The 13,289-nt window shown below is 42.0% G+C and overlaps 1 protein-coding gene across 2 annotated transcripts in view; it reads right to left on the reverse strand.

The window, feature by feature from the left end:
- dscaml1 (Down syndrome cell adhesion molecule like 1) overlaps window positions 1–13,289 on the reverse strand; it is a 101,696-nt gene that overhangs the window by 25,699 nt on the left and 62,708 nt on the right. The window contains exons 6-16 of one of the 2 annotated variants that reach the window (XM_078246177.1): window positions 12,934–13,209; window positions 12,121–12,420; window positions 9,519–9,661; window positions 8,863–8,992; window positions 5,921–6,199; window positions 4,571–4,699; window positions 4,248–4,427; window positions 2,699–2,904; window positions 728–824; window positions 429–557; window positions 2–169 (exon numbers count right to left, since the gene is read on the reverse strand). In XM_078246177.1, coding sequence (XP_078102303.1) covers window positions 2–169; window positions 429–557; window positions 728–824; window positions 2,699–2,904; window positions 4,248–4,427; window positions 4,571–4,699; window positions 5,921–6,199; window positions 8,863–8,992; window positions 9,519–9,661; window positions 12,121–12,420; window positions 12,934–13,209 — 2,037 coding nt within the window. Of the gene's footprint in view, window position 1; window positions 170–428; window positions 558–727; window positions 825–2,698; window positions 2,905–4,247; window positions 4,428–4,570; window positions 4,700–5,920; window positions 6,200–8,862; window positions 8,993–9,518; window positions 9,662–12,120; window positions 12,421–12,933; window positions 13,210–13,289 lie in introns of those variants that run through there. The other variant, XM_078246178.1, reaches the window with a different exon arrangement.

Here is a 13,289-nt window from a genome sequence, read left to right on the forward strand (position 1 = left end):
CGTGCTTCCTCTGTACTGATGGTGAGTTCCTTACTGGCCTCACTCTTGCCTATTGCATTGTATGAGTACATGCGGATGCTGTAGACGGAGGCAGGGTGAAGGTCCACTATGTTGGCCTGATTGTTGGTGGGGGAGATGTTTCGAGTGGCATGCTTCAGCTCCCAGGTGTCTGACAAAAAAAGAAGGGAATTTTAAGTTATACAGTTTGCCATAATTTTCCGACTTCAAAAAACGCTTTGTACAAATCAGTTTTTTTCTGTTTTACAAAATTTGTATTTTCACACTCTACGCAGACAGTCAATTTCAATATATTCTGTAGGGTTTCAAAGAAAGAAAAGAAGCAGCTTAGCTTAGCTTACTATTCCAATGTCAGATTCACGTTTCTATCTACATTTTCGGTGAAATGAAGAATACACTTTTTCACTTACCTGTCTTGTTCTTATACTCAATATCATAGGAGGTAATGACGCTGTTTCCATCAAATCTCTGTGTCCACCGGAGATTCATACTGCGATCTTTCACTTCTCGCACCTCCAACTCTGGAGGGTCTGGGGGCTCTGAGGATTTAAAAGAGAGGGAGGGGAGAAAGGGAGGAAGGCAATATAAAACAGAAGAAGGTCGCACCAAAAGAGAGAAACGTTTAGTTGGAATGACAAAAGAACAGGTTCTTGTAGCTTCTGTCAATATAAAAAGAAGATGGTACATGCATTTGCACAGGAATGGTTACCTTGCACAGTGAGTTGGATAAGGCCACGTCCTTCCCCATAAGAGTTGATGGCATGACAGGAGAAGAAGACTGAATCCTCACGCTCTGCTGGTTTTAGCTGTAGGGAGAAAGGTAGAAAGAGGAATGTCCAAGAGACAAACAACTCTATCTTTGTGTGTAAAGCACAACTTTGTTATGTAGTGGCCCAGTGAGCGTTTTTCTTCTACCTTGCATGTTTGGTATTTAAGTGTCTTATTTGAAAGGTGAAAGGTGCTATACTAAATACAACTTTGCTTACTTACATTGGGAGGAGAGGGTACAAAAGGCGAAGTGTCACCAATCCAGTGGTACACTGTATGTTTGGAATCAAGATTTTTTTTTTTTGTACCATTTACCAACCTAGCTGCTTGAAAAACATCAAACAACAAATCCTCCGTGCTATTTTTGTCACTTTAGCTGGTGAAGGTGTATCTTCATAGACTTCTGCAAAATCGCACAAACCTCATTCAAGTATGTTTTGCCTGTACTTTATACAGTATACATTCTTTAACCAGTAGATACATGTAAATGCACACCAAAATCCACAATTGCTTACATAGACTCTATAGATGCCTTCCCTTTCAGATGATAACTACCTCCACAGTCATTTTGAGGAAATAGGGACGTGTTCCAGCATCTGAAGTCTCTGATTTGAGTTTGGCACATTATCAAACCACAATTACGAACACAAAATCCACAGTATTTACCTTAAATCTTGTGCAAAATACACCCACAAAGCTTCTGCGCTCTCGTGCGCATCAAACCAGCTGGGAGACGTCGACATCCTCAGAACTCACTGGACACACAGTTAATTCAGCTCCTCTTTACTGTGTATCCCTGAGCTCTGTCAGTACCACTTGTTACACTTTGGCACTCTCTAAGTATCGTCATCCAAAAAACACTGCATCACCAGGCTGCAACAGCTGCGTGCATCATCTCTATTTTTTCTTATGATTTTGGCAAACGTGTCACTGGAAGCCTCTCATTTTTAAATGCAGTAGAGGTAAACCTGTGACCAATCCATGACCATAGAATCATAAAATGGTGACTGTCGGTATGTCCGCAAATGTGGGTTTAATTTCGAAAGAGACATCATTCTTTTTTGGCATCATATATTAGACTGCTGTATAGCACCTGTGGATGTCCCAGAGATAAACATTAGTTTCTTCTCAGGAGATGAGACTGGATTTTGGACTCCAATACCAAACTGATGATATGTAGTGGTGGGGAGAACACTGCTGTTAAACAATTAGATGGGTTATGACTGTTATGTGACCAACCATCAACAACCTCTAACACACTGACAGATATAATAATGGACTCTGTCCAATCTCACCTTTATTTCACACAACAGAAATACAGCACACTAGAATGGGCTTTGCACTGTCTTGACTCATAAAAACAGAGCTCAGACAGACAAAAGAGAAAAGTGAATGCTATCTGTCAAATAACTAAGGGCGGATTTGCACCGTAATATTTTTATTTGTAGCCTTTTGCATGTTTGTGTGCTGCTGCGCTTCTCTGTGTGTGTGTAACAAGGATAGTGTGTGCTCACTGTGCATAAGCCTAGACGCTTTTGACTAATTTGCTGTTAAAATAACAATGAAATGCTGCGCTATTGACTTTAGACCAGGTTTTTGTTGGTCAATGGCGCGATCACTTCCCGCTGCCTCAAGATAGCAATACGCCAAGAATTCACCTGAACACACCTCCCTGTAAAACCAGCACACCCATGGGCGCAAAGATGGGCGCAGGTGCATTTGCTATTTAAACGACGCAGGCGCTGGACGGGAAATTGACAACTGCGCCGGTCTTAAACTAGCAAAGACACTTGAGTCGGGCTTTGTGCTGCGCTGCGCCGCGCCGGGTGCAAGAAAGGGCCCTAAGAGTCATAAAGACATTGCCTTCTGTTTTCATCAATTAGATGCTCTGCCATATAGAAGAGCTTCTTACCTTGAGTGTAGACAACACCTCGTCTGTCTTCTCATTGGGACTGGTGGTAATGGAGTAGCGGGGGTTGCGGTCAGGGTCAATGACAGTGTCCCCTCTCTCCCAGCGGATGATGATGGGCCATTCTCCCCTGGCTGTGCAGTTCAGCTCCTTCAAGTGACCCTTCTTAGCCATGGTAGTGTTGGGGTGACTGGTGATCATCGCTGGGACTGGAAGGAGAAGGGAAATGTGTGAGATGAAGAGAAGGTAAAGACAAATGAGAGGAAACGGTGACAGTAAACAGATTGATGAGGGGGATATTAGATGACAGATGCAGATAAAAGTGGGAGAGGGGGAAGTAAAATAAGGTGTAAGTGGATAATCAGCAGGGTTTAAGTGAAAAGGGAGAAAGAAGTGAAAGAGCGGAGAGGAGAAGGGTAGGACAGCTGGCAGTTAAAAAGGTGGAGTTCACAGTAGCTGAGTTCCATTGCATTAGAGTAATGAAGAGCTACGGTCAATGAAGTAAAGTCAATAAACCTCCTCTCTCATTCTCCAATAGTTAATATTGGGGTTTAGGTGAATGAAGAGGCAAAGATGATACACTCTACCTTTCGTGTGCACTCTATACACAAAATCACTCACAATCTTCTCTGGCCGACACACTCATTCGCACACATTACCGATCTAAGGAAGGTTCTGCTGTTTTGTTTTCATCACTTATTCATCTCACCCTCCCTCTTTTCCTCTTTTCTTCCTTCGCCGCTGAGCGAAACAGACAGAATTGAGGGAGGCAGAGGAGAGGAACGGTTCAATCAATAACACTAACACCAGAAGAAGAGGGAGGGAGAGAGAGGGAGAGAGCGAGAGAGAGGCAATCCTGTAAGAGCAGAACAAAATGAAACTAGTGGTTGTATTTATGTGCACACCTAGTGTAAGTGTCCAAAGAAGTCAGATATTAAGTGTTAACATCTTTTGTGTGGGTATGGCTGTTTTGTAAGGTCATAATACTGCATGCTACAACATACATTGCCCTCTTATTATGCTGGACTTGATGTTGACAGTCTGCATGTGTGCATGTGCATGCATGTTCACATTGCTTTACATAGCTACTGACAGCGAGGGTAGGATGAGAGAAATTGATTGCAGATAACGATTAAGCTCAAAGTGTTTTTGATTGTGTGTAGACAGATCCCAAGAGTCAAAAGATCAATGGTTCAGTTGCTCGCTTTCTCAATGCCTGTCACACCCACCCACCCAACCACGCATGCACGCACACACACACACACACATACACACACCTCTCTCTCACTGTTCTTTATTGTTTTACTCTTAAATCCATGGTCACCTTTGCTCAACCAATTTATCAGTGTGTCTGTATGTGTGTATGTTAGGGTCCAAAGAGCACAGGGAGAGTAGTGTGAGCTGGCTCATTGGTTTGACACAGTTAGCGAGCATGTGGTGTAGACTGATAAAGCTAGAGCACTGGAGCATCCCAGATGGCCTCACCGCAGTCATCTATACCATGACAAAGTCATACTCTGCTACATTAGCCTGTGTGAGTTTGTATACTCACTCTTAACGGTGAGGACCATGCTCTTGCTGATGTCTGAGCCCACGCCATTGGAGGCCTGACAGAGGTAAAAGCCACGATCCTCCTCCAGGACATGTCTGATGAGCAGAGAGCCGTTACTCATGATCTGAATACGGCCCGTCAGAGGCACAGGGTGGTACTGCTGCGGATTCCCAATACCCGCTGAACAGAAAGAGACAGAGAAGATAATTATGAACTGTACAGTAACTGAGGATCCCTACATTTGAATCAAATTTACTATGAACCTATGAACCTATGGATATGATAATGGGCCATAGATAAAGAATGAAACCTGGATCATGTACCTAGTGCACCTTTGGCATGCTTCCACATGACCTTAGGAGGAGGGTATCCATCTACTGAACAGTTTAGGATTCCAGCCTTCCCATAGATCCCATCCTGATTGTTGGGCTGAACCACAAACCGAGGAGGCACTGGAGAAAGTGAATACAAATACAAACACTTACATTTTGGGTTCTTTCCCACACTGGAGCCATATTTAATGTTTCCTGCAGGGCCGTTAAACAGCATTTCAGTCAGAACATTATCAACAATACTGCTGTAAAACTAAAGTGCAACTTTTCATCTGCTGTGTTCATTACAATGAAATGGAATAAATCCAAGGGACAGTCCACTGATGTTCAGTGGTGGAAGAAGTATTCAGATCATTTACTTAATTAAACGTACCAGTACAACAATGTAAAAATAAGTAAAAGTCCTACATCAAAAGCAAAAGTACTTGTGTCCTGTATGACTGATATATATATATATATATATATATATATATATATATATATATATATATATATATATATATATATATATATATCTCATGTATACATACATTTTTGAACTATTCTATATGCTATTCTATATATATTGGATAATTCTACCTCTTTGGGCCCCAAACCATTATTTAAATAAAACCATCTGAAAACTTCAGAAGTGAAATGTTTTTTTAGTGTAACTGCTACCAACTCATCTCAAATGTGACAAGGGGTCCCAAAAAGACAGGCCTTTTGTTTTAATAAAGGGTGACAGGCCAAAAAGGTTGAGATCTACTGATTAACTACTGATAAACATGGCATTATATTACATTAACCTACATTTTTTATGTAAAATCTTAATCCGTAAAGTAACTACAGCTGTCAAATAAATATAATATATATATATATATATATATATATATATATATATATATATATAAATAAATAAATAAATGTAGTGGAGTAAAAGGTGGTGGAGTAGAAGAATAAAGTACCATATAATTGAAATACTCCAGTTAAGTACAAGTACCTCAAAATTGTTCTAAGGTACAGTGCGTGAGTAAATTTACTTTGCACCACTGGTGATTTGACATGTCAAAGTACTACAGTAGTCACAGGAAGTACTTCACAGCCAGTTGTCACTTATGTTGGTCTGAGAAAATTACTCATTCACTGAACTTCACAGAAAGTTTGTGCTACAACCTGAAGGTCATGACATTGTAAAGATGTGGTTTTTTATGAGGCAAAGATGGTCTAATGAAAGTTGCTTTATTTAAGTGCAATACTAAATCACTTCAGTGTTATTTTTAAATAACCCCTTCCTTGCCACTTAAAGCCTTTCAAAATATTCCTTTCTTATTTTCTATCTTCTCTCACTCCTTTTCTTACCTGTTACTGTGAGCTGCCTCTCTGTGCTGACAGTGGCAGCATCATTGCTGGCAATGCAGGTGTAGTTGCCATTGTGTCTGAGTGACACCTTGGATATTTGGAGGGAGCTCATGAACTCCTTTGTGTCGATGGTGATGCCCGAGGAGGGCACGATCTCCTGCCCGTCCTTGCGCCATGTGATGCGTATGGGCATGTCTCCAGACGACACCACGCAGGCGATGTACATCAATTTACCAATGGAAGTCGGTGGAAAGTCAAATGGCTGGATCAGTGGAGGAACTGAGAGAGGGAGAGAAGGGGAGGATGAAAGAGTGAGCAAAAGAGGTGAAGGAAGGAGAGTGATAGGGTGTAAGATGTGTAGAGAGAAAGAGTAAATAGAAATGTAGTAGTGATAAGGTAATTGAGGGGAAAATAGTAAAATGAGATAAAAGAAGATAAGTGAAAGACAACAGGCAGATCAAGTCGAGGAAATATATGTTGAAAGGGAGAGCACAGGAGAGAAAAAGGCAAGGACAGGCAACAGGGTGAAATAAAGGGTAGATAGAGAGAAGATAGAATAAGGCAAAAAGGGAATAGAAATCAAGAAAAAAAGATGAATGAAAACAGTTAGAGGGTTGTTTAAATGAGCGGGGTGAGTAAGAGTTGAAGACAGAGTTTTGAGGCAGATATGAATAAGTGAAGGATAGAGAAAAGAGAGAAAGTCAGATGTGAAGACACAGGGAGAATGTGGGCAGACACACAGATTTGAAGATTTGGGGGCATCGAAAGGACATGAGGTAGAAGAGTGAGTGATGTAAAGGGAGAAGAGGTGGAGGGAGAAAGATACAGAGGAGGGGGAGTGAGATTTTTTTTTTAGATGGTTCAGAATCTGTATTTTGTTAACCTGACAGGCTAATTGGTAACCTAGTGGTCTCTGTCTGTCTGTCTGTCTGTCTATCTGCATGGCCTACTAGCCCACTACCCACTCTGCAGCCGCCTGTGCCCCCTACCAATCCCTCCACTCCACCCCACCCTGCCCTGCTAAAGCCAGCCCATAATAGCTGCTCTAATTAGAGCCCCATCCGTAGGGGGAAGAACAGTGTTGCTATGGAGAGCAGCGGAGGTGATGGCGGTGGGTTGGAGTGTTGGAGTAGGAGAGGGTGGCTGAGGTGGGTGGGTGGGGGGTGGTGGCTGAGACATCTGGGGGATTTAATCTGGGCCTCGTTATAATTCATCTAATTAAATCAGAGACATGATGAGCACACATTCATACAAGCACATACCTACACCCACACGCAAACACCTCAAAAGACTTCAGACTCAACTCGGACTCGAGATGCGGGACTTGTGAACAATCTTTATTTTTAGGAAACGTCTAATGAAGCTGAATGGTATTCCCCTTCCTGCGTAAACTATAACCTACCTACGCAACACGTAATACGTAATGTATCTGCTGCGCGCGCCGACTGCACCGGCAGCTACTGTGCCTTCGTCAGAAGCGTTGCCTTTAAAAACTTCATACAACAAGGCCCAAACAAAAGTAACGTTGAGTGCAAAATATGTGGTATCAAGATAAAGGATTTGGCTCTACTCTACCCCATCTAATTTTATCAGGCACCTGAAAATGCACCCTAATAGATTAGCAAACATGTTTAGCTCAGCACTGGCCATCTAACGTTAGCTTGCGTCTTGCTTTAGCTACGACCTACAGGAGGTTAACCCCGACTGTCATTCACTAGATGTTATGAAAGGATAAATGAGCGGTAGTAGATTTATGTAATAATTTACGTCCCGCTGGCTGCAATGCTTTGAATTCCTTATATATATATATATATATATATATATATATATATATATATATATATATATATATATATATATATATATGCAATGTTCTAAGCAGCCTGGATGGAACGCATCAAGTTATGCAACACTCATTATAACCACGAGAGACCTGAGACTTGACTTGGACTCTAGCTCAGAGACTTGAGACCTGAACTCTAGCTAAGAGACTTGAGACCTGGACTCTAGCTAAGAGACTTGAGACCTGGACTCTAGCTAAGAGACTTGAGACCTGGACTCTAGCTCAGAGACTTGAGACCTGAACTCTAGCTAAGAGACTTGAGACCTGGACTCTAGCTAAGAGACTTGAGACCTGGACTCTAGCTCAGAGACTTGAGACCTGGACTCTAGCTCAGAGACTTGTGAGCATCTCTGATGTGCAGAAAAACACTACGAAGACACCCGAGCAGCAGCACAAATTTCACACATCTGCTAATGTCAAGTCGAAACACACAGCCCTCACTTAACAACTTCCTAAAACAAACATGTCATGCTATCGACGCGGAGAGCCGGGCAAAATAACATACAAGGCGTATACAGCATAAACACACCTTGTCATTCACTCACATATATGCATGCATATGGCATGTACACACACAAATCTTATACAATAGCACTCCTGCTCGATGTAATTGCTGAGTGGTTGAGAGAGCGCAGTAGGCCACTCCGCCCCTTAATCATAGGTTATTAGAGGCAATGCATACAGCTTTCTTCTTTCCTCTCCCTCTGTTTCACTCGCACCCCCCCTGCTCCAAACCAGTCTAACTCACTCTCCATCCCCCTTACTATCACCCTCTTTTACATTCATAATTGTTTTCCACTTCGTCTTCAACATTACGGCCCACTAAAACACACCTAGACTCACATAAATTACAATTCTATAATGTACAGTATATTTTTTCACTTACAGTATATTCTCTTCATTGGGCAAACCCCCAAAAAGCATACATAGTATACATAATACAGTAAATTATATATATATTTATAGTTTACACCACACAACAAAAACATATGCATGCTACTGAGCGATGTATGTTTTTAGAGACATCTGTGTGAAGTAAAAAACTGTGTAACTCTTCGACAAACATATCACTTTCAAAACGATCAACTGTGTGACTGACCTTTGACAGTGACATAGACAGTCTGTGTGATGAACAGCTGTGGTTGGATTAGCACGCTGCAGACATAGGCTCCCTCATCCATCCCCTTCTGAACATCGCTGAGCTTCAGAGTCCCGTTCTCATACACCACCTGAACAGACATCAGCAGTGTTACACTCAGAGATGATACATGCATGGCCTTCTTATTCACATGTATACAGACCTGTGAATTTAAATGAGATGATGCTAAGATTGAAACATGGCCAACACTGATGCAGAAGGAAGTCTCTCATTTGCTTTGTGCCTTCATTTATTTCTGCTTGGGAGTTATCAGGTTTTCCTATAATTATTCCCAAATTGGTTCAAAGGTATTTTAGGACACAGGATAACAAAAAAACAATTCTAAGTTATCATGTTTTTTATACAAGTATATATTAAGTTTTTGTACATACAACTGTAAAAAGGCCAGATGATCAGTTAAAAATAGTAATTCAGATGGTCAAAGAAAACCTAAATGACATTCAAACAAAACTCTATATACAGGATGCACAGTATGTGTATAGGATAGTCTTTATGAATCTACATACTGTATATTAATGTTATACAGTGCTGTATGGAAAATAAGTTCTGATATATTTCTATTGTCTTTGAGAAGAAATTCAGAAAGTAAAATTCACCTGGCGATGATTGTCGGGTAGCAGAAGCCCCTCCTTGTACCAGTTGATTGAGTAATAAGGGTACCCAATCACACGGCAGTTAATGAAAGAGTTTCTTCCTGCCACTGCAGTGATGTTCTTCATAGGTCGAATCCTCGGTGCACCTGATGGAGAGAGAGAGAGAGAGAGAGAGAGAGAGAGAGAGAGAGAGAGAGAGAGAGAGAGAGAGATGGGTTGACCAGAGGAAGAAAAGAGAGGAGAAAAGAAGAAGACCATTAGTTGATGGTGTCAGAAGCAGTGCGTGGAATTTTAGAAATAAAGGGGAGGGGTGATCGGGAAGAGAGTTGGGGAGAAGGGGAAGAGACAGAAGAGGAAAAAAGCATGTAGGGGTGTAGAAAGAGCAAGAGGCTAGAGTGTCTTGCCTTAATGTTAAACCGTAGCTTCAAATGTGGAGATTTTCTAATGGAGCGCCTGCACACAGCTTTAGGCACGGGGGAACAAAAAGTGGGTAACATTTTTTAGATCACACCCCGTTTCTTTGATAGTTCACGTTGTTTACCCGTGTAACAGACACAAGAGCGATGACAATTTCATTTAATGTTACTGACATTTAAACAAACCAACATTTCAATGTAAGTGACTACACTATTTTCATAGATTTCATTCATGCTGGCCAACTTCTCCCGATTGTTTGACGGTAAATGTATCCTGTTCCTGCCACATTTGTGTTGCGTGCTGCAGAATTCTAATTTTATTGCAGCCATCCGATGCAGAACTCATCTGCTTTAACAAACTCAGCGGGGATTGTTTGCGTCCCTATGTGTGCAATGCACTTTTTATTCACTGTGGAGCATGAAAAAAAGTGCTGTGCATTTCCCTTGATTACATGGTTGTTATTTATATGTAACTAATGTGCATGTGCTCTGTCAACATTTGCGCTGTAAACTTTATGAAAGCTGCATGGGCTATAGTATTTTGAGTGGCAATGACACTGAGAAATACTGACTACAACAGGTAATTGGTAGACTAACAGGAACAAAATAAAAAATACAAATATATAACAAAAATTAAGCTTGACTGACTCAATATGGTGGTCATGTATCATTGCCACAAAACAGAGACTGAAGGCTATGGGCCGGCAGACAAACAGACGGACACAAAATGGGTTTAGCATTACTGGAAAACACTGGGAGCCATCACTCAATCATCTGTCACTTCTTCTGTGACCTTCTCACCATTCTTGTATCTTTGTTTTTGTCTCTCCATCCAGCCCTCCTACCCCTTCTCTCTTTCTTTCTCAGTATGTGCTGAGCTTTGAAGTCACAGCTCTGACGAGTGAAAGATGTATTATTCAGTAGCACCGTCGCAGACACACGGCGACACACACACACACACACACACACACATAGTATACATGTGCATGTGTGATGACCTATGCCTGTGTGGCACCGTATCTTTGCTGTTGGCTTCTGACTGAATGGGTTAAGTTGAGTGTATCAGATTTCAGTGAGTGGGTAAGCATACTAGTGTGTTACTGCTTTTTCATATGTGGTTATGCCGTGTGTGTGTGTGTCCATGTATGTGTGTATTGGTTGTATACTGTATTTGTTGCATGTGGGGCTGAAGCTCTCTGGCAATGGAGCTCACTCTAATGATCATTCTGGCATGTCTCCTTAGAGCAGACTCGCATGTCACAACTACAAATCTCACCAAAGGAGAGAGAGAGAGAGAGAGAGAGAGAGAGAGAGAGAGAGAGAGAGAGAGAGAGACATGGAGACAACAATACAGCCCTGTCCATCGGTGTCACTCCTCATCATTGTCGTTCACAACGACAGTGACATCACCAGTCCTGTCACCAGAGATCACCATCACTCCCCCACCAGACACTGGCACTCCTCCCCTCTTCAATCCTCTTCTCTCATGTCATCTATTCTCTTTCTTCCCTCAGTCTCTAGCCTGAGTCTCTGTTTCTTTCTCTTTTATACTTTAGAAGAGGGAATGAGGGGATGAAGAAACTTTAGAGTTCACATGTGCCTGTGTGAACGCATGCACAAACTTTAGAGTTTCTTCATCCATTTGTCTCACATTCTTATAATCACACTTCCTCTTCTTTAGCCACTCTTTCTCTTCATATGTTAAGCTAAAATCTCTCTATTTTAATATTGTGTCTGCCTGCAAACATGTCTGTGTGTGTGTGTGTGTGTGTGTGTGTGTGTGTGTGTGTGTGTGTGTGTGTGTGTGTGTGTGTGTACCGACTACAGCTGATGTAGGCTGATGAGCAAGACAACAGAACAGTAAGCTTGAGGGGGCAGACTGCAAGAAAGAAAGACACAATGAGACAGACAACATAGACTATATGTGCGGCTGGAGGAACAAAACACTGACTGCTGCAGATGATTAACATGTAAGTGTAAAGCTTGACTGAGAGAACAAAAAAAAAAGGAAATAAAAAAAGAGAAAAACTAATATATATACAGTACATGAGAAAGTAAAACACACATACAGAGATAGAGGTAGAGATAGAGATATAGAAGGGTACAGTATAGGATATGGGTCAGGGTAGGGGTAGGGGTCAGGCTATGAGAAGCCTCTGTATGACTGATATTGAAAAGTAGACAGGCACCTCTTACGTTTATGCGCGCTTGGTACTCGGCACTACCGGCCGAGTTTCGTGCGGCGCACCGATACACTCCTCCATCACGAATCTGCGGGCTGCTGACGTTGACGTGGCTCACAGTGCTGCCATCAGAGAGCGTGTACTGGCTGGCTCTGACACGCGACAGGTCCCGGGCCACAGGCTCGTCGTCCAGAGTCCAGGTGATGGTGGGAGGAGGCGCTCCTTTGGCGGTGCACATCAGGGAAAACGGCTCACCCGGGACCACCACCCTCTCGCTGAAGGAGGCGACGATACGGGGTGTACCATCTGATACAACAAGAGATGTGAGGTATGATTTTAGGTAACAGTGCATTTCACATGGATTCAAATAAGCATTATGGTGGAAAAAATGACAAGAGACAAAATCCCTATACTCTGCAAAGTGGAAGCATATGAACAATCTTTTTTACCGTAAGGCACCAAATGGAAAAGTAACGCTTCACATCAGTAACAACAATGGAGCTTCATCAAGTGTAACATCATATAGCCAATCTGTCTGTGTGCTAGAATTAACATGAGCATATGAAGATACGTATGTGTGCATATGTGCATGTACTCAATGTGAATGATAAAAGTCAAATGAATTGTAAATAAACTGTTATTACTCAGTAAATTAATGGAAATCAATCAGTTCTAACTTGCCTCGTTAACATATTCTCCACAATATTTTATTGAATTACAGATATAATTGCAAACACATATGGCGGTAAGTTCTGATTACAAATACATTCATGATTGTACACAACAAACATGTAACATGTAATCCCTTTCTGTTCTCACCTTCTAGCAGTATGATGGAGAAGTCCTGGGCGGTCTGGCCCTTGCGAGTGGCAAAGCACTGGTAAGCTCCAGAGTGTCTCTTTTGTGCAGCGGAAATGAACAATGTCTCATTGTGAGCCCCCTGGATGGAAAAGTGTTGATCTGGCAGGACAGATTCTGTGTTACGGTACCAGGACACCGTAAAGTGAGGGGAACCCTGGACGGCACAGGATAGGATGACTGTGCTGCTGATCCCTGTCTTCAGGTTCTTGGGAGACAAGGTGACCCGCAGTGGCTCTAGAATAGAGGCAGGAACAGGCAGAGCAGAGTTTTTAAAAAAGGAGAAGAAGGTTCTTTTTGAAATTTCAGTTATACAT

The sequence above is a fragment of the Sander vitreus genome, chromosome 3 (genome assembly GCF_031162955.1).
Source record: "Sander vitreus isolate 19-12246 chromosome 3, sanVit1, whole genome shotgun sequence".
Lineage (NCBI taxonomy): Eukaryota > Metazoa > Chordata > Actinopteri > Perciformes > Percidae > Sander > Sander vitreus.